Source organism: Phyllopteryx taeniolatus, chromosome 23 (genome assembly GCF_024500385.1).
Source record: "Phyllopteryx taeniolatus isolate TA_2022b chromosome 23, UOR_Ptae_1.2, whole genome shotgun sequence".
NCBI classification, from domain to species: Eukaryota; Metazoa; Chordata; class Actinopteri; order Syngnathiformes; family Syngnathidae; genus Phyllopteryx; species Phyllopteryx taeniolatus.
The window spans coordinates 7,821,535-7,847,275 of record NC_084524.1 but is presented as its reverse complement, the minus strand read 5'-3'; the positions used below and the strand labels follow the sequence as shown (position 1 = coordinate 7,847,275).

The 25,741-nt window shown below is 40.7% G+C and overlaps 3 protein-coding genes and 1 non-coding gene across 11 annotated transcripts in view; 3 read left to right on the top strand and 1 right to left on the bottom strand.

Annotated features, from left to right (window-relative positions):
• LOC133472573 (oocyte zinc finger protein XlCOF6.1-like) overlaps positions 1-25,741 on the bottom strand; it is a 287,199-nt gene that overhangs the window by 63,485 nt on the left and 197,973 nt on the right. The gene's annotated exons all lie outside the window — the stretch shown is intronic.
• The window catches only part of LOC133472542 (gastrula zinc finger protein XlCGF57.1-like), a 125,568-nt gene that overhangs the window by 71,822 nt on the left and 28,005 nt on the right, over positions 1-25,741 (top strand). For 3 of the 8 annotated variants that reach the window (XM_061763515.1, XM_061763522.1, XM_061763523.1), the window contains exons 1-3: positions 13,118-13,262; positions 13,527-13,674; positions 18,884-18,969. In XM_061763515.1, coding sequence (XP_061619499.1) covers positions 13,548-13,674; positions 18,884-18,969 — 213 coding nt within the window. In that variant the 5' untranslated portion in view covers positions 13,118-13,262; positions 13,527-13,547. Of the gene's footprint in view, positions 1-13,117; positions 13,263-13,526; positions 13,675-18,883; positions 18,970-19,197; positions 19,353-25,741 lie in introns of those variants that run through there. The other 5 variants (XM_061763524.1, XM_061763519.1, XM_061763516.1 and 2 more) reach the window with 5 other exon arrangements.
• On the top strand, positions 6,574-6,646 carry trnar-acg (transfer RNA arginine (anticodon ACG)). The gene has a single exon. It is a non-coding gene; the product is annotated as a tRNA-Arg (tRNA).
• The window catches only part of LOC133472544 (gastrula zinc finger protein XlCGF57.1-like), a 221,723-nt gene continuing 209,113 nt past the window's right edge, over positions 13,132-25,741 (top strand). The window contains exon 1 of the mRNA XM_061763530.1: positions 13,132-13,262. The gene's annotated coding sequence lies outside the window, so the exon portion shown is untranslated. The remainder of the gene's footprint in view (positions 13,263-25,741) is intronic.

Here is a 25,741-nt window from a genome sequence, read left to right as displayed (position 1 = left end):
AGCGCTGTACTTTGCTGACTTTGGCTCTTGGGCGGCCTCCACCCGCTCCTCCCCTGGGACGACGGTGTTCATTACTTTACTTCAGTACAAATTTGGGGTCTATACTTCACTGGAATATTTATTTTTCAGCATACTTTTTTACCTCGACTCCCTACATTTTCAGGCAAATATGTGTACTTTCTTCTCCTACCACAAAAAGCTGCGTTCTTTTTCATTTTGGATTGTGTTGTTTCCGGCTTGTCATTGTTCAAAATTGCAAACAAAAACAAACAAAAACAATCCGGATAAATTGTGCCAGGATAAAGTGCTTTTGATTGTGGTTGGATGAGAGCTGTCAAATGTTAATGAATCATCTGTATTTTGTGACGGAAATCACTCATTTTTCACTCATATTTACTCATTATTATACTGAATAATAATAATACATGTTTATTTGAAAATATTCTTAAATTCCTGAGCATGATAAAGTCCTTAAAATCCTTCTTGAGGATTAGGATCTAAGAAGCCATCATATCAACACTTTTACTGTAATTGACTCGAACATTAATCAACATTTAATATTGTTTACCATTTCAACCACTTTTATTCTCACCTTTTGGTGATGAAAAGCATCACTCATGTCACTCTCCTCTTTGTCATCATGTTTTATGTGATGAAGCTTAATTTAATTTTAATTTCTAATTTATTCAAGATTATGATTATAGAGTCATGATTATGTTGTCCAAGTTAACAATATGCAGAATTATTTTTATCCTGTACTGCAATAACTGTCCTGCGGTCATACCATTCCGACACCTTATTGGTTTGTACGCGATCCATCGCACCTGCGCAAGTAACAAATCAAACAAATCGAAGACAAATGGTCACACGAGGACATCGAGAGCACATGTGCAGCCGAGGCCTGAAAATGTCCGTGGCAGAGAACTCACACCAAAAGTCCCAACCGAGTCCCAGCAGCAAGGAGGTTGATAGGCAGCCAACCCTTGTACATCCGTGGCCGGACCTGGAAGATTTTTTCCAAATGTCTGTATTGCCAAAAGAACTCCTTTTGAATGCACTGCTTAATTTATTTTTTTCCCCCCCACACATTACTTTTATACTTCAAGTCATTTTGAAACTTATACTTTTACACGTTTACTTGACTAAAAAGCTTGAATTGATACTACAAATTCTTCTTTAAACCCTAATATCTACTTCTACTTGAGTAATGAACGTGAATATGTTTGACGCCTCTGGTTGTCAGTATGTGTCCACTTGTCTCGCTTAATTGCTGCAATCCAAAGTTTACAACACGCTTCGGGTTTTTGGGTGAAAATGCGTTAAAAGCGCAAGGGATCCTTCTTATCCAATTCGTGAGTACAGCCGATAATGCAACAACAACCAACGCGTTTGCTTTAGAGACTTTATATCTGGTAAGACACACAACTTGAAATTATTGCTAAATAAAAAATAGTATGCAAGATACAAAAGAGCAGAGGGAGACCCAGAAGAAGAGAGCCGATACAGCTTCAGCACTTCTTGACATGTCAAACTGTGTGAATGTTTCCTCAGTACCAGCTAAATATTGAATTCATGTTTGACATTTTAAAAGTGTACAGTGTTTTTAGCACACATTTTGAGACTGTGAGTGAATCTTTACAGATGAAAACCAATGAAGACATTCACTCTCATGATCTTTGCAGGAAAAAATAGCAGAACTGAATGTTGAATACCAACAAGTTTAAGAAGAACTGTTGACTGTTTTGAAGTATTTACAGTTTTCAAAGTCCTGGTCCATAAACAGGATATGAACAGACGTGGTCTGACTGTAAGCATCACAATACACACACCAACCGGTGTGGTTTCATTTGTATCAAAAGCTTTTGGTGGGAGGACATCTGGCAAGGTGGTGACACAACGGAGTGGTTATCTTAACAAAATTCCAGTGGCGGGTTGTGAGTTTGGGACCTGGGCCTTCAGTGACCTAATCCACCTCTTAATAACACCGTCACGTGGCAAAAATAATGTGCAAAAATGCAACACATGTAGAACTATGTGTGGCATCAAAGAAGAGACAGAGGCTTTCCCCATATTTGAGGATGAATGCCATTATTACTGAAGCAAGAAACACAGTTACCTTTACATTCCAATCCGTCACCTCCAAACCGCCATTGAGGTTGTCGTGTATACAACGCAATATAACAGTTCACAATCAATATTTATCTAATAACATGACAAAAACGTTAAATGTTGTTTTTGCTTTTTGTTTTATAATTAGGGCAGGAAGCCTTTTTCTGCCAATTAGCCGAGCCAGTGATTATTTTTATTTATTTTTTTACTGCAAGAAGCCATTTTCCGCCAGTGGGATTACAAAAAAATGCTAGTGATCTTCCATGTGTAGTGCCAAAGCCACGAGTTGGAAGGAGGCGAGACAGCTTTGCAGTTCTTTACGGAATAGATGTCATTATTGAAGACTACTTCAGGCGTGGATTCACAAACTGTGAAATATTAGAGAAACAGTTTTTCTGGAGGACTCTCATAGTATCCAAGTCAGCCCCCGGACCTGGGAAGGAAAGCCACAGAAGAACCTGTTGTGGAGGAGATGGATGACGCTCAAGTGGCAGGCTTCATCGACCATCAGTTGCAAACGTCTGGCAAGCAACACGGCTACAGATGGATGCACCAAAAATGTTGGACGGCCGGGCCAGCGTCAGGCAGCGGCGTGCAGGCGGGGGAGGGACTTAAGTCAACTGAATAGACTGCTGGACTGAAGAACTGATGAGTGATTCATTCGTTGATCTTCGTTCGCGATCCGTAATACACGACTGATTCGTTCGTGAATCACTCGTTGAAACTTCATTTGTGATCCGCTAAGGAGCGATGTACTCGTACGATGAGTGTCCATGAAAACAAGCACACATATTTAAAATAAATGGAAATTAATTATAAATGTATATACGTGCCCATCACGATTGCATAATGAGCATGTGTGGTTGTTCTTCAGTTGTTTACGCCTCCAACAGGTAAGGCCCCTCCCCCTCTTCTCTGGTAGGCTACGTGCGTGATGACCACCCGCGATCAAACGCCCACGAGTGACGCAAAGCGACAAGTCGCTGTAGCATCCTGTGTGAATGCGGCATAAGTAGCAGTTTTGTAGTGGCTGTCATGTTCCCTTCATATGAAAACGGTCCATGGGTAGAAACAAAACTGTTTTTTTTCTTTTCTAATCTGACATAAAAAACTAAGGGGAGATTATTTACGCAAATATATCTGCGATTTACGTTTGTCAGATCCACAAATATACCTGCGATTTACTCGTTTTTTTTCTTTGAATTGTGTTGTGTGTGCATTTGTCATGACTTATCATTTGAAAATATTAAATAGCTTGGTTGGCCGGTCTGTCAAAAACTCCATGTCCACTGCATTTATCTGGGATTGGGACCAGCCGACAGTTTGCACCGGCTTGTGCCCCCCATTGGGCTGCATTAAGAGAGGATCAAACCCAGGTCAATGCAACTCATAGTCAATGTTGAACAACACATGACCAAACAGGTTTAAGGATGAATCTTCCCTGACCGGGAATCGAACCCAGACCACAGCGGTGAGAGCGCCGAATCCTAACCACAAACCACCATCAAGTACAGCCAACAATTGTTAATCGAGACAATCCCTCAAAATTCTCAATCTGTGTGTGTGTGTGTGTGTGTGTGTGTGTGTGTGTGTGTGTGTGTGTGTGTGTGTGTGTGTGCGCGCGCCTCTTCTTTTCCTTTGGGCTTGTCCCGTGAGGGGTCGCCACAGCGCGTCATCCTTTTCCATGAGAGCCTATCTCCTGCATCCTCCTCTCGAACACCAACTGCCATCATGTCTTCCCTCACGACATCCATCAACCTTCTCTTTGGTCTTCCTCGAGCTCTCTTGCCTGGCAGCTCCTTCCTCATCATCCTTCTACCAATATACTCACGCTCTCTCCTCTGGACGTGTCCAAACCATCGAAGTCTGCTCTCTCTAACTTTGTCTCCAAAATATCGAACCTTGGCTGTCCCTCTGATGAGCTCTTTTCTAATTTTATCCAACCTGGTCACAATAGCAAACCTCACCATCTTCATTTCCACCATCTCCAGCTCTGCTTCCTGTTGTCTCTTCAGTGCCACTGTCTCTAATCCGTACATCATGGCTGGCCTCACCACGGTTTTATAAACTTTGCCCTTCATCCAAGCAGAGACTCTTCTGTAACACCTACAGCAGATCTCACCACTGTTCTGTTGCCCTCATACATGTCCTGTATTATTCTAACATACTTCTCTGCCACTCCAGACTTCCGCAAGCAATACCACAGTTCCTCTCTGTCATAGGCTTTCTGTAGATCTACAAAGACACAATGTAGCTCCTTCTGACCTTCTCTGTATTTTTCCATCAACATCCTCAAGGCAAATAATGCATCTGTGGTACTCTTTCTGGGCATGAAACCATACTGTTGCTCACAAATACTCACTTCTGTCCTGAGTTTAGCCTCCACAACTCTTTCCCATAACTTGATTGTGTGGCTCATCAATTTTATTCCTCTATAGTTGCCACAGCTCTGCACATCACCCTCGTTCTTAAAAATGTGCAGCAGCACACTTTTCCTCCATTCCTAAGGCATCTTCTCACGCGCTAGAATTCTATTGAACAAGCTGGTCAAAAACTCCACAACCACCTCTCCTCGATGCTTCCATACCTCCACAGGAATGTCATCAGGACCAACTGCCTTTCCATTTTTCATTCTCTTGAATCATTTTCTACCTCTGCTCTTGTATGTTACTTTATGTTCCTGCCATTTCACTACAGCCATTTCCATCCTTTTTGCAAAGTCTACCACCATCTGTCCCTCCAAGTTCCTTTCCTGGATGCCGTACTTACCCATCACTTCTTCATCACCCCTATTTCCTTCACCAACATGTCCATTACAATCTGCACCAATCACGACTCTCTCTGTCTGGGATGCTAAGAACTACTTCGTCGAGTTCCATCCAGAATTTCTCTTTCACCTCTAGGTCACATCCTACCTGTGGGGCATAGCCACTCATCACATTATACATAATTATATTATTATACCCTCAATTTCAAGTTTCAGCCTCATCACTCGATCTGATATTCTTTTCACATCCAAGACATCCTTAGCTAACTCTTCCTTTAAAATAACCCCTACTCCATTTCTCTTCCCATCTACACTATTGTAATAGAAACCATCTTCGACCCACAGTAGCTGAATTTCAGACGTTCCTGACTGTGGCCACAACTGATCCAGTACAGAATTCTTTGGATGAACACTTACATTTGTTTGGCAAAGTTTTAAGCCAGTTGCCCTTTGTGACACAACCCTCTGCATTTATCCAGGCTTGGGACCAGCCTACAATTTGCACTGGCTTGTGCTCCCCATCAGGTTGCATGAAGAGAGGATTAAACCCAGGTCAATGCAAATCACAGTCTATGTTGAGCAACGCATGACCGAACTCAATGAAGCAATGAAGCAATGAAGGAATACTTACATATTATTTGATATGTGAACAAATGAGCAGGTTTATTTTGATATGAGAAAACGTAAACCCTCAAAGTGGGTGTGTGTAGGTGTGTAATTTATGGCATTTTCTTACATAGATTGTCTTTGTGTGTTAAGAACATAACTCTTGCTGTGATTATTATTGTTTTGTTGTGATTAGCAGCAGCATCAGGGGTTGAGGTCACGAGCAGAGGGGTTATTGAGGGACTGGGTGACCCCATGGTGGCAGTGAAGAGGTGGGGCTGGTCTTGGAGAACAGGGAGGAAGATGTGGTGCTCTTATTGGGGGAGAAGGAAGAGAATGGAACAGGAAGCAGCAATAACCCGACCGGTAGAGATGCCGTGTGTAAGGCTGGATCGCATACAAACCAATCGGGTGTCGGAAGCTGCCAACTTATAAAACTTCACTTCCAGAACAATTTGTCCCAATTTGTTTGAATTTCTACATTTTAAAAATGTTGTCAAGAACATTACGAGGGTCAGTTATTGAAGTCGATTATGTAATGGGATCAAAATGATTCTGCATAATGTTAAATTGCAAACATAATCATGATTCTGTCTAATTGTGAATCAATGATGGCTTCAATGATTATTTTATAAAATAAAAAATATGATAAAGTGGAGATTGACATGAGTGTCGCATTTCATCACCACACAAGATGTGAGCATAAAAGCGGTTGAAATGGTAACCTGTATTAAATGTTGATTAATATTCTTATCAGTACAGTAAAATGTTGAGATGATTCACTTGATCGACAGTTTAATGCCTATCATGCCCTTCACATTAATTCACTGTCGTCCTCGCTCAGCATCCTGCAGGTTTTCCTCAGCCTTGCTGCAGCCAACAGTTTTAGCCAACAACTTTCGTGCCAGGTTCCACCAACCCAAGCCGTGATCGTATAGTGGTTAGTACTCTGCGTTGTGGCCGCAGCAACACCGGTTCGAATCCGGGTCACGGTAGGAATGAACCCCTTTTTTTAGTGCTGCCGTTTGAATAGTTTACGTGGGAGAGTGAAAGTCATCCACAGGGGCTTGCAGAGGGCCCAAAACTTTGTGGGGCTAGTGGCGCAATGGATAACGCGTCTGACTACGGATCAGAAGGTTCTAGGTTCAACTCCTGGCTATCTCGTGTGCAATTTTGCATGTGGTATTAAACCTAATACAAAATGCTGTATTTTTTACGTTAACCTTTAATGTCGCCCTTCACAATTTGGAGTACGACAGGCCTGTCGGGGGGCTGTGGGTAATAACGGGGCAGTTCAAACGAACCGTGTGGGCAGAACAGCCGGACGTTTGCGATGGTGGGGCAGCACCATCTAAATTGAGTTTTTATTAGGTTGCAAATTAACACAAGGTGAGGTATCGGTATAGGTGATCATTTCAATGAAGAATTTGGGAAATGAAGACAATACTTGAGGTGAAGAAAAGATCGTGTCAGGCCTGGTACACACAAAGACAATCAGGTTGTTTTTTGTCCCAGTTTTGCCCTGTCCCCGACCGAGGACCTCAAACGCCAGACTGGATTATGTTTTAAAAGATTATCCTATGAAATTATGTCAATAGGAAACAGTAGAACGTACACTGTTTTAAATGTACTTTCTTTTTTTCCTCTTTGTTTTAAATGTTAATAAGATTTTTTTTCTTTGTTTTGAAATGCTTTTAATCATGTAAAGCACATTTAGTTACCTTGTGTGTGAAATGCACTATATAAATACATTTGCTTTGGTTTAAATCTGAGATATGTTAAGAGTGGATTTGTTCAGAATATAGGGACCGATATGGGTCGGGGCCGAAAAATATTTACGACTCTTACAAAATCTCCACGTGTGGAAGCCAACGTCTCCCCCAGTCATGACGTCGTGAATTGGGAAGTGAATCAGAATGTAGCCAATCAAGAAGCGCTCTGACTCAGGAACAAGGAAACAATCGCAAATAAAAACAAACGTCTTACTCATGTTTTTTTTTGTAGAAAGGTGGGTTGCCCAGACAGCAAAAAGTATTTTCCAAAGCCAGTCCCTCATGGACGACATCGCCATTCTACAGATTTGTTTCCAGACCCGTGGTGGAACACAATCCTGCTGTATGTTGTTGTGCCTTTCATATTATTGGAGCACACCACAGATAACATGACAGAAATTGTTAAATGGCTGATTTTTTTATGTTCATGTGTGGGGTCTGTAGCAGATGAAAACTCTTTTAAGATTGGTAAAATCCTTATGTGTGTCCGGGCCTTAGGAAGTAGAATTGTCGATCGAGGTGTGTGTTGGAGGAAATTTAGGTGTGGAAGTATATCTGTGCCATCAGATTCTCAATTTGAATTACAAATTTTTTTTTACACTCAATTTGAATTTTACTTTTAACATCAAAATATCCAATCCAAGCATTTCAGCTTCAAATATTCAGCTGCTCCAAAAAATATACAGACAGTCAATTGACAGCTGCTCTGTCAATTGACTGTCTGTTGTCCGACTAGAGCGGCTCCAACTACAGGAGACAAATTCCTTGTGTGTTTTTGACATACTTGGCAAAATAAAGATGATTCGGATTTTGATTTTATATTGAATATTTTCTTGCAACTTTAATTGCCTGTTTCTAAATTTGTTTTGATATATATTTATATTGAGATGACATTTCCTCATATTTTGTCGATATTTTGGTTTATGCGGGGACATTGTTTCAGCTCCACACTCAATCTGTTCCAAAGTCTCACTCCATTATTTGACATGCAGAATTTTTTTCATTGTGCTTAAAGTCAGACAAGTAAAGCATTACCTTGACGTACCAGTGCCCCAGCTGAGCAATTTTCCACTTGTCGCTTGGGCCATTTTTTGCTTTGCGTTGCCATTATTTTGGTTTTGGAGGGTTTTGAAAGGATTAAAGGCATTTCAGTTCTTTTCAACGGAGAAAATGAATTTGACATACAAGACAATTGAGTGACTCTCACTGTTTGAAGAATTGTATTTTATGAAGGATCCCATTTACACTTTTCAACCTTTTCACCAAAAGTCAAACATCGGATCCAGATCGATTTCTCTCAATCATTTGCTCATTTTAAAACATTAGACAAAAGTATTTTGGAACCAGTGATAATTCTCAACATTTGTCCACAGGAGGCTTTTAGAAGATACAAAGAAAATGAAAAGATTGAAAAAATAAAAGATGGTAGAATGTAGATTTTTGTAAATCAGTATGATCGTAATTTCCTTTGATATTAAACATTTACTTTTTCATTTGAAGCTTCTTCATCACTGCTTTTCTCACTCCAAACTTGTGTGTTTTAGCCCGATACTTATGAGAGAATCTTTGACCGCAAACTGAGCAGGTAAAAGGTTTCTCAACATTGTGGGTTCTTGTGTCTTTTTAAGCTTCCATTTTCAATGAATCTTTGACCACAAACTGAGCAGGCAAAAGGTTTCTCACCAGTGTGGGTTCTTTTGTGTCTTTTTAAGCTTCCGTTTTGAATGAATCTTTGACGACAAACTGAGCAGGCAAAAGGTTTCTCACCAGTGTGGGTTCTTGTGTGTGTTTTTAAGTTTCCCTTGACAGAGAATCTTTGCCCACAAACTGAGCAGGCAAAAGTTTCTCAACAGTGTGGGTTCTTGTGTGTCTTTTAAGCTTCTGTTTTCAATTAATCTTTGACCACAAACTGAGTAGGCAAAAGATTTCTCACCAGTGTGCGTTCTTGTGTGTGTTTTTAAGTTTCCCTTGACAGAGGATCTTTGCCAACAAACTGAGCAGGCAAAAAGTTTCTCAACAGTGTGGGTTCTTGTGTGTCTTTTAAGCTTCTGTTTTCAATGAATCTTTGACCACAAACTGAGCAGGCAAAAGGTTTCTCACCAGTGTGCGTTCTTGTGTGTCTTCTTAAGCTTCTGTTTTCAATGAATCTTTGACCACAAACTGAGCAGGTAAAAGGTTTCACACAACTGTGGGTTCTTGTGTGTGTTTTTAAGCTTCTGTTTTCAATGAATCTTTGACGACAAACTGAGCAGGTAAAAGGTTTCTCACCAGTGTGGGTTCTTGTGTCTCTTTTTAAGCTTCTGTTTTCAATGAATCTTTGACCACAAACTGAGCAGGCAAAAGGTTTCTCACCAGTTTGGGTTCTTGTGTCTCTTTTTAAGAATCCGTTTTCAATTAATCTTTGACCACAAACTGAGCAGGTAAAAGGTTGACTTGAGCTGTTGCTTGGAGGCTCTGCCACTCTGCTCTCCTCACTTTGACCTTCATCTTCACTCTTCAAAGGGACACCAGTCGATGCAAACTTGGTGATGTCCTCCTCCACTTCATGTTTGATGTTAGTGTGCTCATCCTCATCCTATTTTTTAATGGGGGTGGGCTCCAATTTCTCTTCCTCTTTGATGCGGTGGACCTCTTCCTCCTCCACTTCCTCTTTAATGTGAGGGGGCTCCCGCTCCTGCCCCTCGGGACGTACATCTTCACTGATGTCTGCAAGACACAAGAAGACAAACACACATGGTTTGGTCACATCAATTGTCATGTTTCACTTAAATGTTGTGTCATATGGTTCATATTCATATTTAAGTTTATTAGGACAGTCAGTTGAGTTAAGGTTTATTGGATATATTAAAAACAGGCAGGTCAACATTAACCATAAATGTGAACAAGTGTAAAATAATAACATGCATGTAACAACAAGTATCAATAAGGGTAATACAGTGGACCCCTGCATTCTCTCAGTTAGGCATTTATGGAGGTGCCAATCCTTGGTTACTCATGGAAAGAAGTACCTATTGTAAAGTATGCAACTATCAGAGTAAGTTGCAAAAATGCATCCATCCATCCATTTTCTGAGCCGCTTCTCCTCAAGAGGGTCGCAGGCGTGCTGGAGCCTGTGTGTATAAGTAAATACAGTAATAAATACTCAAAGTACAATCTCATCGTATACTGTACATGATAGCTGCCCCTGTTTTTAGCCTGCTTAGAGCTTTTTATTCACAATATACTATGATTGAATGTCATCCATCCATCCACTTTCCATCCCGCTGATCCTCACCATGGTCGCGAGCGAGCTGGAACCTCTCTCAGCTGACTCTAAGCGCGAGGCCGGGTACACCCTGAACTGGTCGCCAGCCAATCGTAGGGCACACAAAGACAAACAACCATTCGCACCTACAGGCAATTTAGAATTTTCAATGAACCTAGCATGCATGTTTTTGCAATGTTGGATGAAAGCGAAGTACCCAGAGAAAACCTACGCAGGCACAGGGAGAACCTGCAAACTCCACACAGGAAGGCTGGATTTGAACCTGAGTCCTCAGAACTGTGAGGCAGATGTGCTAACCAGTTGTCCTCCATGCCGCTGGAATGTCACGCATTATGTAAATATGTAACTTTCTCACATTTTACAGATGGTTTTGTGTCTGCTTTTATTTTGCTTTGTTTTACTCATTTCAATAAGCTCCTCTTTGAATAGTTTCCATTGACTAAGTATTGACAGTTTCATTTTTCTTTACCGTTTTGTGTTTTCGATACGCACTTACGACTGATCGGGGGCTGTTCCCCGAAGCACCTCAGAGCATCAAAATGGTGGGAAGCCGTAGTTCCGACCCAGTGGGTGAACAATTTTGGCGTATCCGAGGACACTTTTGATGATCTCTGCTCTCAGCTGGCTGCTGAAACCTTTGACTGACAATGGCAGGCTGGCCACCCAGCAGTTCATGTGCAATAACAAATCAAGCAGAGCCAGAAGAACAGCTGAGCATGCATTTGCAAGACTGAAGGGCAGGTGGAGATGCCTGTTGAAACGCAATGACGGCCCCCTGAGCAAAGTCTATGGTCTTAACATGTTGTGTTGCATCATCTGTGTAAACTGAATGTCCCCTTGTTAAAGTGAAAAAATCTTCCACACATTTTTACAAAGAACTCAATGCACATTCATTCAAGAGCTGCTGTCGACTACTACTCACGCCAGGCACTCCACACACAGACTGCCTGACTTGAGCCCACATTCAAGCTTAAATGTCCCTTTGCTCTTTCATCTTTGCTGACGTCACAACAGCCAATCACCAGACACGAGCAACTCATGGTCCAGTCTAACATCAGAGGACGTCCATAATCTCAACGCTGCGATAATTTCCATCGCTGGCCCCGTTGGTGGCGCACCACCGACGTAAAGGAAATGACGACACAGAAATGAAGCATTTTGGTGAGCAATCGGGGAAGCGGGGAGCGGTTGGGAAACGCTAAGAAAAATATGATTTTGCGTAACTGTAGCATCCAAAAGTCACACAATATTTACTTTGTAAACGAAAAAAACAAGACTTCTTGAATTGCAAGCAAAAATCAGACATTGGGAGATAATCTAACTCAAGCAAAAAAAAAAAAAACTATCACTTGTATTGAAAATATTTTTTTGCTTGCGATGACGATATTCGCGTGATATTCCTCAGCTTTTTGGCAAAAAAAAAAAAAAAAGCCTCATGAAGGTTTGAGGCTTTCATTTAATTTGTGCCCGAACAGATTCGGAGTCAGTGAGAACAACATTAGTGACATCTGGTGGACGAAAGAAGTCACAGCAACCTACGTCACTAATCTGTGTGAAACAAGACTCTCTCGTTATCTTTCAGCAATAAAAGATAAAATACGATGTTGGTCGATGTAGTATTTACATATTCACATGTGTCAATACTTCCGCAATATTTGGGATTCATTGCAGATGAGCTCATTGGGATGTGTCAGCCTATCACCCAGCTGGATCATTTGAGTCTGGGCCAATGGACTTCAAGATAATTTCATTTAACAACTGAAGTTTAAAGGATGATGTACAACACTTATTGAAAAATATTGCAAATACGATTGATGAGGCGAATTGAACGCAGTCAATTTCATTGCTGCCGATAGCTGTGTAGGCTTTGATTGACACTTATTAGCTTAGGCCTACTTGCATTCAATGTCTCAATCACAATGACCTTTAGCCCAGTTCAGGTGTTTCCCACATCGTAACAATGTTCATTGCACTTTTATTGAGATAATTATCAATACCAATTCTCCAAACATCAATATCTGAATCCTCGGGTTCGGGTTCGAGCGGACCTGGGCAATTCTTTTCACATGAAAAATTCTAATCAAATTTATAAAAAAAAAGATATACTTGCAGTCATGTGTGCAGATTTCAAATAAACTTGATTTTTTAATCTATCTCAAGATTAGAATGACCCTTGCTGGTTGTAGTCCTGGCATAGTTTACTTTCTCTCATATATATATATATATATATATATATATATATATATATATATATATATATATATATATATATTTCATATAATTATTTTAAATCCGAAGCATTGACGTCCCTGTCGGCTGTTTTATTTTGAAGGTGGCGTTCGCCGCTCGTTGGCGGCTTATTACCGTAATGCCGAGTATGAACAAAATTAGGGGCGGCTGGTTTGACTTCATTTGGCTCGAGTCGGTGGCCTGTCGCTATAAATGTTTCTGCCGTAAAGGATCATGGGTAATACATCTCCTTTCCCTTCTCGCCATGCGGGAGGAGGGACGATCGTGCTTCAGCAAATCTTCCTGAATTTGGACCGAATGTTGCGAATCCTCGACGCTTGACGCCCCTGATCGCGACTTTAGTGGACTAAAACATCATTCGTGCAATCTTCGTGTCCGGTTGGAGTCGTCTCGTGCACGTTGAAGCTTCTCGGCCTAGCTTAGCTTAGCTTAGCTTGCTAACAAAGAGACACGTTTGTGAGCAACACTTCGCTAAGCAGAGATCAAGCGTCAGGTAAAGTGTTCTTCTTTCCGCCACCTCCGAGTATCTAATGCTAACACTTAAATGGAGAGAAAATAACACACACACCAACTACTACATTCTGTAAGCTTTGTCTGAGATACTAAAATAATATCCTCTAACAATTATTTTCTGAACTGACTTTGGTGCTTTGCCATTTTAACTAACGTACTGTTTGACTCACAATGTCCAAATCTGAATCTTTAGTTCAATGTTTCACATGTTCGATTATCACTTGCTTTTCTCATCCCTCCAAAGTGTTGCGATCGTCGTGTGAAAATGTGTGCAAGGAGGACAGCAGAGTACGAGGAGGAACTTTGTGGCCCAAAAGAGGAGAAGGAGCCACAACGTCAACTACTGGACGCTGCGTTCAATCTGCAGCCTCGAATTGTGCTACGCAGAGCAGGTGGGTTCACTTGTTGCATGCATTTGAATTTGATTGCTGTTCCTGTGTTTCTTTACAGCCTCCGTTTGATGACGCATTTAACTCATTCACTGCCAGACATTTTCACTCCGTTTTCACGCCCCACACAATATTGTGTACTATGACGATGTAAACACCAAAACCACCAAAAGAAAGATCCGACTCTCTTTCTTTCATCAGAAAAAAAGTTCGTCTCTACCTTATACCGTTCTTTAGTAATCAGCAGTCAAATATAGGCGACTTTCAGCCAAATCTGTTTGTGGAGGAAAAACAGCCTTTTTGTGAAAGCAGACACATCAAGCAGAACAATGACTTTGACACCAATATTGTTTTCCTTTCGTGAAAACCTCAAACATCTGAACATAAAACAATACCGAGAAAGTACAGAAAAATAATGTATTTAGAAGTATAACTATGTGCAGAATTTACATGAGACAAAGATGCGTGAACACATGGGGCTCCCAGACTTGCACTTTGTCCCTCGTAATTCTCCTCCTCTACCGTTCGCTCAATAGTCTAGTTTTTTTTTTGACCTTGCGCCTAAAATCTAGCCAAGTTTTATCCACATCTGGATTTTATTATTTGGTGGCAGTGAATGGGATCTCGTGTGGTTGTCATTGTCCTTGAAACCAGTCCCTACTTCTGCTTGAAGCACAACCTGTGCAGTTTAGAAATATAATTATGACCGATTTTCACGACGATAAGGCGCACTTAAAAGTCGTAAATTTTCTCCAAAATGGACGGGGCGCCTTGTAATGCGGCGTGCCTTGTGTGTGCGCCGAGTTCCAAAATGTATAAATGTTGTTGTGTGATGAGCGCGCCGCTTGACTGACTGGGAGCATTTCCTGCCGACACGCTGCTTATACAGAGGAAATGCGGACGTAAAGGGGGAGGGTGCGCGTGAAGGAGGACGCTAAAGGCACGCCCCCAGTAGGTATATAGCGCCGGTCAAGCTAGCCTCCACTCGTAAAGTAAAGTAGCAATCAATCACTTAGTTGTTATAAATGGAATATATACATAATGTATATGCTGTGCTGCAATTTTGTATGTGTTATTAAACGTAATAATCTGGTGACCAAATGTCTCTCTTTGTTTGTAGCTAGCAAGCTAAGCTAGAATAAACTATCTTCAAAATGCATCGAGACAAGTTCACCTGGACACAAATATTTGATGAATGATGCTTTAGTACGGTAAAATAATGATGGATGTCTGTCGAGCCTTCAATGCAGAACAAATTTGAAAAGAAGTATATCTGCAATGGGTGGCATGGAAGATGACTGGTTAGCACATCTGTCTCACAGTTATGAGGTTTGGGGTTCAAATCCCAGCCTCGCCTGTGTGGAGTTTGCGTGTTCAGCGCCTGCGTGGGTTTCCTCCGGCCACTCCGGTTTCCTCCCACATCCCAAAAACATGCGTGGTACGTTGATTGAAGACTCTAAATTGCTCGGTTAAACATAAAAACAGAATACAATGATTTGGAAATCATATTCAACCTATATTTAATTGAATACACTACAAATACAAGATATTTAATGTTCATACTGATAAACCTTATTGTTTTTAGCAAATTATCATTACCTGTACACGTTCCAAAAAAGCTGGGACAGGTGGCAAAAAAGACAAAGTGAGAAAGTTGAGGAATGCTCATCAAACACCTGTTTGGAACATCCCACAGGTGAACAGGCTAATTGGGAACAGGTGGGTGCCATGATTGGGTAGAAAAGGAGCTTCCCTGAATTGCTCAGTCATTCACATTTGTGAACAAGTGCGTGAGAAAGGATAGTTTAAGGACAATGTTCCTCAACGTGCAATTGCAAGGAATTTAGGGATTTCATCATCTACGGTCCATAATATCATTAAAAGGTTCAGAGAATCTGGAGAAATCACTGAATGTAAGCGGCAAGGCCGAAAACCAACATTGAATGCTCGTGACCTTCGACCCCTCAGGCGGCACTGCATCAAAAACCGCCATCAATGTGTAAAGGATATCACCGCATGGGCTCAGGAACACTTCAGAAAGCCAATGTCAGTAAGTACAGTTCGGCACTACATCCGTAAGTGCAACTTGAAACTCTACTATGCAAAGCAAAAGCCATTTATCAACAACACACAGAAACGCCGCCAGCTTCTCTGGGCCCGAGCTCATCTAAGATGGACTGATGCAAAGTGGAAAAGTGTTCTGTGGTCTGACAAGTCCGCATTTCAAATTGTTTTTTGAAATTGTGGACGTTCTGTCCTCCGGACCAAATAGGAAAAGAACCATCCGGACTGTTATGGACGCAAAGTTCAAAAGCCAGCATCTGTGATGGTATGGGGCCGTGTTAATACCAATGGCATGGGTAACTTACAGATCTGTGAAGGCACCATTAATACTGAAAGGTACATACAGTTTTTGGAGAAACATATGCTGCCATCCAAGCAACGTCTTTTTCATGGACCCACCTGCTTATTTCAGCAAAACAATGGCAAACCACATTCTGCACGTCTTACAACAGCGTGGCTTCGTAGTAAAAGAGTGAGGGTACTAGAGTGGCCTGCCTGCAGTCCAGACCTGTCTCCCATTGAAAGTGTGTGGCGCATTATGAAGCGTAAAATACGACAACGGAGATCCCGAACTGTTGAACAGCTGAAGCTGTACATCAAGCAAGAATGGGAAAGAATTCCACCTACAAAGCTTCAACAATTAGTGTCCTCAGTTCCCAAACGTTTATTGAATGTTGTTCAAAGAAAAGGTGATGTAACACAGTGGTAAACATGACCCTGTCCCAGCTTTTTTGGAACGCGTTGCAGCCATCAAATTCTAAGTTAATGATTATTTTCTCAAAACAATAAAGTTTATCAGTTTGAACATTGAATAGCTTGTCTTTGTAGTGTATTCAATTAAATATAAGTTGAACATGATTTGCAAATCTTTGTATTCTGTTTTTATTTATCTTTAACACAATGTCCCAACTTCATTGGAATTGGGTTTGTACTTTTTGGGGTATTTTTGGGAAAATACAGTTTGACATTTTTTGTCATTTTGCTGATATTTTTATAACAGATATTTAACTTTGTACAATATAAAAAGTTCAGTTGCATTCATTAGTAATCTAGTGTACATTTTCCTATTTTTTTATTTTTTCCCCCCCTCTTTTACCAGATGCCACTATCAGGAAAATAAAAAGTCCCATATTGCCCAGCCCTACACTCACCGTGCCATATTTGTTCATACTAGGCATTACTTCTCACCCCAAATGTTTTGAGTTTTATCGACTGAGATCGATGGAACCATTTTACTGGTGACTGTAATGCACCATTCATCACAATATGCCAACACTCGACAAATTAGAGTTTTTCACAGTAGCTGTCTGTTGTCATACAAGATCGGCCGAACTCCCAGAGAGAAATTCCTTGTGTTTTTGACATACTTGGCAAATAAAGATGTTTCATTGTTGCGATTATCTTATGCTTTTATTGTATTTGAAGATACCTAATCGTTGCCTGTCTCATGGCCATATGCCATATTCCAACGACCCAGTGCCGTAAAGTGTCATTGTGTTTTGGTGTGCAATGCCTCCTCCTAATCCAACTTTGATGACAAAATTCTTGTTAGCACACAGTTGTTGTCCGCGCATTATTGGACACGGTAATCTGCCAACAAAGCCGCCATTCAGGCAGTGATGAGTGACTCAGTGTCACGATGATCAGCGACAGTAACTTCATCACGCAGGCAGCTCCCCTCTGGCATTTCCGCAGCTGTGGATGTCTCATTTACTCCAGGGACATTCCGTGCTGCCGTCTTGTGCCAGTGACGAAGCTGGCATGGAGGCGAAGAATAGTAACTTTGTCACGTGATGATTTGTGAGGCTAGTTCGCTGGCTGGCCTAATCACAGTGCAGAGCCATTGGAGCTGGCTGCGCGACACAGTCTTTTGCCGCGCTGCCATTTTGTATATGTTATTGGATGTAATAATCTGGCGACTAGTGATGTTAGCTAGCTAGCTAGCCTGGCTAATCATGGTGCAGAGCCATGAAGAAGACAGTTGAGCTTTTTCTGTGTCTGTACAGTTAGAAAGTGCATGTTTTTTTTTTTGGGAGGGGGGGATTGTAGTTTCATCTTCTTGGGCGGCCTGCCCAAGTAATGTTCCATCGTCTTGTCAACGTATTGTAACATCAGCAAAGTTGACGGCGACCCAGCATGCCTCACGGCTGAGGTTATATGGAGTTCCACTCTTATTACTTGTTCTGTTGTGTACAGTGTAATGTCTGAAGTCTTGAGTGTGGGCCGTTAAGGACGGGCCCTGTTGATTGGCGGTTGTGACATCAGCAAAGATGAACGGAAAAAAGGAACATTTCAGCTGGAACGTTGGCTCAAGTTAGTCAATTTGAGTACGGAGTGACTGAGCGTGAGTTAAGTTAGCTAACCCTCCACATACTTTGCTGTCGTACACAAAACTTTATCCTCACACTTGATCTTTGCTTAAAAATGTTTTGCTAACAAATGTCTCTCTTTGTGTGCGGCTAGCAAGCTAAGCTAGGCTAAACTAGCTTGGGAAGATTCAAAATGCATCGAGACAAGTTTAGCCGGACCGAGATTTGATGAATTATGTTTTAGTGTGGTAAAGTAGTGATGGATGTACTCTGTCAAGCCAACAATTCAGTATTAATTTGGAAAGAAGTAGATCTGCAGTGGATGTAGTATGGGAACTCGACTTAGACAAACTTTGTTTAGCCTCCGTAGACAAACACATTCTGCGTCAACCTGCATTCATAATATCGCCCACCCCTACAATCTTACTTTTTACTCCAAATGTTTTTAATTTTATCCACGTGGATCGATTGAACCATTTTAATGCACTGCACAATTTGTTTTGCGCATATCAGGTTAACAATCCTCTGTCATTGGCCAGAATGAGATAACCCCCTGGCCCCCCTATAATTTATTTATTTATTGATTTATTTTTTTGCCACCTTTTTCATGCCTTTGGTGTTTGCATGTCAGTTGTGTTAGCCATTGCTCTTGTTCTCTCTCGGTATATTATGTGTTTGGCCTTGTCTGAAAATGCAGCTTGATCGTACTTTATGCGCCCCTGCTAATTTCTGTGCGTCTGAGATACGTTACACACATGAAAGAGATGCCTGATCCCTGCATAATACACATTAGTCACAACATGAGAACAGATTTGTGTTTGTCTTCTTGTGTTTTACAGACATCACTGACGATCTTCGTACTGACCAGCAGGAGCCAGAGCCCCTTCACATTAAAGAGGAAGTGGAGGACCAAGAACGCACACTGGTGAGAAACCTTTTTCCTGCTCAGTTTGTGGCCAAATGTTCTGTTATACGTATCAGGCTAAGACACACAAGTGTGCGGGTGAGAAGAGCAGTGATCAAGAAGCTTTTTAATGAAAATGTAAATGTTTAATCTGAAAACTAATTACCTGATTTACAAAAATCTACAGTCTTGTATTCTGTGTACCAGATTTTATTGTATTCTTCTTCTTGTCCATATATTTTCTCAAAGACCCGCAAGTGTAAAGAATTAACATTGGTGCCAAAATACTTTAAAGGGACTAGTTGAAGGTGAGAACATGGGCACTTATGCCATCGTGCTGGACTCAAAAATGTCTACCGAAAAAAGCCCCCCAAAACACACTCAGTAGTCATTTACTGATGAAATATTTAATTTTCAGCTAGATTTTGGCCTGCCCACATTTTGGACATGTCAGCCTGTTACAGCCTGACGCAAAATGAGCAGGAGCCGATTACATTTCCTCATTGAACTTGAATTTGTCCCCATATTGAAAGTCTGGGACAATAATGATAATAAGAAAACAATAATAAGACAATAGTGAGCAAAAATAGTGAGAGTGATTGTTTAAAAAATAATAATTTAGAATTTTATTTTTTTTTATAACTTTTTTTATTTTAAAATTTTTCTTTGAACGTACGTCAGCTCAATTTTGAATTGATTGCACCACAAATGTACAGCATATGTGTGTATGTATGTATAGATCAAATGTATGTATGGATCACAAAGGCGTTTCTGTAGGTGGCATTGTGTGACAGACGTGGACTTTGGCTGTCTGTCATAACGTCGGCTGACCCACGACGAGGGTCTCCCGGCCGAACGCGTTATGTCGCTTAATATCCTGAAACTGCAGCTGATCTGATTTTATTTTATCTGATCCATATTATCTAAAATATTGGGCTGATTGTGGAAATATTTTTCAGAGGTTGAAGCTGCGATAAGTAGAGATGTCCGCATACATTTTGGTGATGATTGTTGACAGTTTTTGGGTATTATTGGGTTAGGTTAGAGACCCTTCGTTATCGATGTTTCTTGGGTTCATGTATGAGGCCTGCAAGGATGTGGCAATCACCTGCCGTGTTTGTATTAGGGTGTCATCCATTACTGATGAAAAATATCTTGTTGAATATTGTTGGATTTATCTTACCCGACATTATAAAAAATAGACACAAAAGGAATGAAGACGCTGGTTTCTTTTTCTCATGAGGAGGGCGTATGGGAGATTGTTCGGATCACAGCCTCTCAACACGCTCTAACCAATCTCTCCCGTCGCTCCTGCATTTATTTGAAAATAGGAGAGTTTTTCCCAGACATAAAGTTCTAAACAATAAGACACAACACAAAACATTGGACCAACACCTGTCACGTCCCCGACCACATCCGATCACGTCCTTGGTCCAGGCGCCCTTCCATCGGATGATGCTGAGTCATCTTTTCGAAGGCGAGACATCTAAAATCGTCCATAATACTAATGCAAGCTAAGCAAATAAATGATAACTTCTAGAATATATTTAACATTTCCCTCCTGTTTATCATGTATTTGCACAAATTCTCATATCATCTTACAGTCACTTCATTTCGATTTTTAATTGTAGAATCATTTTTATGAAACAAATACATTTACACTCAGAGTAAACTTGTCATACATGAATGTTGTAGTTTAAACATCGTAATCACCTGGATCAGGAAACAAATCAGGTAAAACAACATCATCATCATCATCGTCATTATTATCAACCTCCAATAAAGGATAAATCTGCTCCATACGGTTCCATGTGGGTTATGGCTGTGGTGATTAATTTACTGATTAATGCCAGAATGCATGGGATACAACAACATCCACACAATGTCAGAATGGCTGCAAAAACAGCAATTGATATCAATATTGGTGAAATTAGGGTTTTATATTTACCAAAAACGTCCATTCAGCTGTTTCACAAGGAGTGTTGATTGAGGGTCCGTAGACCATCGATGGCTCTGGTCAAGCTGCCATCTGAAGCAGTATTGTTTGTTCTCCAAACATACCGCAAACACCTCCCTCTCTTGCGAGGAGCATGTCGACAGCTATGCGGTCTTTGGAACGTCCTTGAGCTGCTCGTGCACAGCTTCCAACCCACTCTGAGTCCAATTTCCTAATCTCTGTACATTGAAGTGGATATAGTTTATCCCATCAACATTTTTATTAATCGTACACCAACAGCATATGAAGTATTCAAATCCTCCTGCAACTTGGTCAGCTAATTTGTATTGATTAGGAACCCCACGAGGAACACCATGTATGTTTTATGTTGGATAATTTTGCCTCTGCCAGGATAAATCTCTTTTTTGTCAAGTATGTCCAAAACACACAAGGAATTTGTCTCCGGTAGTTGGAGCCGCTCTAGTACAACAGACAGTCAATTTACAGAACACTTTGGAGACATAAAGACATTGACAAAAAATAATTGTGCAAAAAGATGCAGTCCTCTAGCAGCAGTTTGAATGACTAATATCGCAATAGTCCGGTGCAAAGATCATTGTGCAAAGGGCGCTGAGACTTCAAGGAGTGTATGCGGTTTAAAGTGACGAGTAGTGCGATAATCTGGGACAATGGTTGTGCAAATGTTGCAGATGCTCCTCAATCAGTGTGCAAATGGAATAATACAATCTTGTGATAATTATGCCGGAACTATGCGCAACAAAGGCCTGGGACCCATGCAAACAACACAATCTTTTCTCGCTAGATTTGCTGCTTGTTCCATCAATAGTAACCAATTGTTATTTTGTCCTGAAACTCCTGTGACAACAAGGAACCAATCATCAGTAGTTATGTTGTTAACCATTAAAATTTGTCTACCTTTCTTTGAAGTTTTCAATGGCATTTTTGGTTTAACACGGTTCCTATAACACAATACTACTTGGAAGTGGGGATCTTTTCCACCAGAATAGGCCCACAAGCTCACTATCAAACACATTGGGTGACTTGATTTGTATTTCAATATTAAACTATGGGCCGTTTTGCTTATGTTAAACTTCTTTCTTTGTTCTTTTGCTGTTCTTTTTGACCAACTGGACCAATCATAACCTGTTTCACCAATAAGGTGTTTCCATTCAAAACCTATAGTTGCATACCAGTCATATCTAAATCCCCAATTCTGCCCATTCTCTTGAGCGTCATTGGTGAGAGCCGCATATGGAATTATGATTAAAGCAGCTTCATTTTGGGGGCACAAAATATTAAACCGTTTTGCCACATTTGGAGGCCATGCCCACAATTTTGATCATCAACTGTACTCCTTTTGATACGAGTTGTTACCGGTGTTTAACGGTGGTTTGTCTTTTATTTTTTATATAATTTGATTCCTGCAACGCGGCTATTTTTTGTGTATTTAACCAACCATTAAAGCCGTGTTCGGTTATCCCTTTCTCTAAATATTAAATTTTATCAGGATCCTGTTTCTTTTTTTCTTTTAAATTTAATTTAATGAACCTCCAACCGTTACACTGCAGTGTATTCCTGTTTTTTATTTTACTACTTCCTTTTCCCATTTGAAAGAATTTGGTTCAGTGTAATACTACCTAGGGTAGTCTAGAACACTATTTCTTTTCAGTAGGACGGTGATTCAAATTTACTTTCTGTGGTAATTCTCACTTCAACTCTTTCGAGTGGAGAATTCTTGCCTTTGCATCCACAAAAGTCCACCGTTTACTTTCCCACTGTTTTGGTATGGAATGAAAAACCTAGTGGTTTCCCATTTCCCATTTACACTCTCATTCAAACAGTTTTCATTCACACTGGCTCGTCAGAGGACTCCGCCGTCCTACACGGAATTTCTGGACTCCGGCGTCCTTTTTCCTAAAAAAAAAAAAAAAATTTAACTCACCAGTCGTCTTCAATCCTGTGGATTGTCGTCAACCTTCAGATCCCAGTTGAGGAGAACGAAGACCAGTCCCGTCTTACTTGCCGTGGCCACGGTCTCTTAACTGGAAGTCGGCTCCACAACTGGAATCCTCGGGTGTGTTGACATCCGGCTCGAAGGACCAATTTAATGTTGGATTTATCTTACCCAACATTATAAAAAAGAGACACAAAAGGAATGAAGACGCTGGTTTCTTTTTCTCATGAGGAGGGCGTATGGGAGATTGTTCAGATCACAGCCTCTCAACACGCTCTAAACAATCCCCCCCCTCGCTCCTGCTTTTATTTGAAATAGGAGGGATTTACAAATCATAATGTTCTAAGCAATAAGACACAACACAAAATATTTGATAATAAGAGGGTTTTTCCCAGACATAGTATTCTAAACAATAAGACACAACACATAATATTTGATAATAAGAGGGTTTTTCCCAGACATAGTATTCTAAGCAATAAGACACAACACAAAATATTGGACCAACACTTGTCCCGACCCGACCACATCCGATCACGTCCTTGGTCCAGGCGCCCTTCCATCGGATGATGCTGAGTCATCTTTTCGAAGGCGAGACATCTAAAATCGTCCATAATACTAATGCAAGCTAAGCAAATAAATGATAACTTCTAGAATATATTTAACAGTCGCCAAACCAAATTGAGATCATGAATAGGTGTCAGCCCCAGTTTGCAATCCCTTGTTTAACCACCAGAGGTCGCCAAACCAAAGTAGAATTATGAGTTCAAGCGAAGAAGTTAAATGTCCTAATCCTATGAAACACCGTATTATGGTAAACAAACACATACTGAAGTCAACCACTTATAACCATGATTTGATTTTATATCCTTGAGATGATTTTGATGTTCTCTTTGATGTTATAAACTTGGATGTACAATTAGGAATCATTGATAAAAAGTACATCAGGCCTGGATAGGCTGTTCTATACTATTCTTACTTTTGAAATACTAAAGGGAAAAATGCTTTGAAACGGCTTTTGTGTAAGAACTGTAACCTGTGTGGAGTAAAAATAACACATGATATATCACATAAGGATGATTGAACCTGTTGAATGCATGAGAGAATTGAATTCACATGGAACTATATACATTTATTTAACATTTGAAATATGCTCATGTACTGCTGTATTGCTTAGAAAGTAACATGATGAGATGAAATGTATTGGTTGGAGTCAAGACATATGTAATATGCTTGGAAGTGGATGTATTTACCAAAAAGGAGCCTATTTGAGTGAGCAGATAAGAGGTCAGGTCAGGACAACGATGATGCCATTCTGAGGGAAAAACAGGAAACAGGTGCTTCCTGTTTAGGTCAAAATAAGAACACGCTGAGAGTAAAAATAAGAGTTCAGGTCAGGATAACTCTGACGCTATTCTGAGGGGAAAACAGGAAACAGGTGTTTCACACTCAGGTCATATCAGGACAGCGCAAACAAAAGGAGTATTTTTAGAAAAAGGGAGTTTCTGGAAAAACCAAGGTTTTAAAAGCCTCAAACGGAGAGAGCGCGGGGCTTCTCATCCTGATGCAGGATGGGGAGACGCACGCTCTTTTCTTTCGCAATACTAAGGGACATGCTGGCAGGAGGGATTTATCAAGCTACTTGGATAGCGATTCATTTTTGAATATTCCTCCTTAATTGGGTAAGACTACAATACTATTATAATAAGGTAACTAATAGAACCGCTATTGATATTGTGTGAAAAAGGGAAGAGAGCTAGTCAGCTGTCCAGGGTTTCTTATATTCCAAATTATCTTATTATTAATTGGCAACACGGCTCCGTAGGACTTGATCACTCCTTAAGGCTCACTCAAAAGGCAATATTTGTTTTATGATATATTATTTTTAACTATTTCTATTTCTTTTCAATTTTTGTTATTATTTTATTATTGATTTTTGTATTATAAACCCTTTCTGTCATATTATCATTTTAACCTTAAGTAATCACTGAAATAAATACCTAGCTTTAATTATATTCTATCTTTGTCATTCTTATAATGAGAAGTTATCTCATTTTTAATACTCAACCTCTTACAAGTGATTGAACGTCAACGATACCAATAACATCGGGCATTAACACCATCCCAAAAAGTAACTCATTCATATTACTTCGGCTTAATAATAAAACAAATCCGTACGGTTCTAACAAGGACTGTTAAACTTACTAGGTCTTTAACAAATGCAATCGATTTTTAGAGATGAAACTGCTGTAAAAACGGAGTATTTACGATATTACCCTTTCACTCGGTGCGGTTACTCATCAAGGGGTGATAAGTGAAGGCAGACCGGATTGGCTCTGTAAAACTAAAGGCAGTTAGCACACCTAGGCGAATTCATCTCGGCACCGGCTTAATAGCTCCTCATCTCCTTGCTCATACGGCGTTGGTGCCGGTAGAGGAAAAAGGGGGGAGTTTGACCCTTTAAACGGAGAGTCGGTCAGGACATTTCTCCCGATTAGTCCTGCGGATAAGCGAAATCTGACACCGCGCATTATTGGACATGGTAATTTGCCAACAAAGCCGCCATTCAGGCAGTGATTAGTGACTCAGTGTCACGATGATCAGCGACAGTAACTTCATCACGCAGGCAGCTCCCCTCTGGCATTTCCGCAGCTGTGGATGTCTCATTTGCTCCAGGGACATTCCGTGCTGCCGTCTTGTGCCAGTGACGAAGCTGGCATGGAGACGAAGAATAGTAACTTTGTCACGTGATGATTTGTGAGGCTAGTTCGCTGCCTGGCCTAATCACAGTGCAGAGCCATTGGAGCTGGCTGCGCGACACAGTCTTTTGCCTGCCATTTTGTATATGTTATTGGATGTAATAATCTGGCGACTCGTGATGTTAG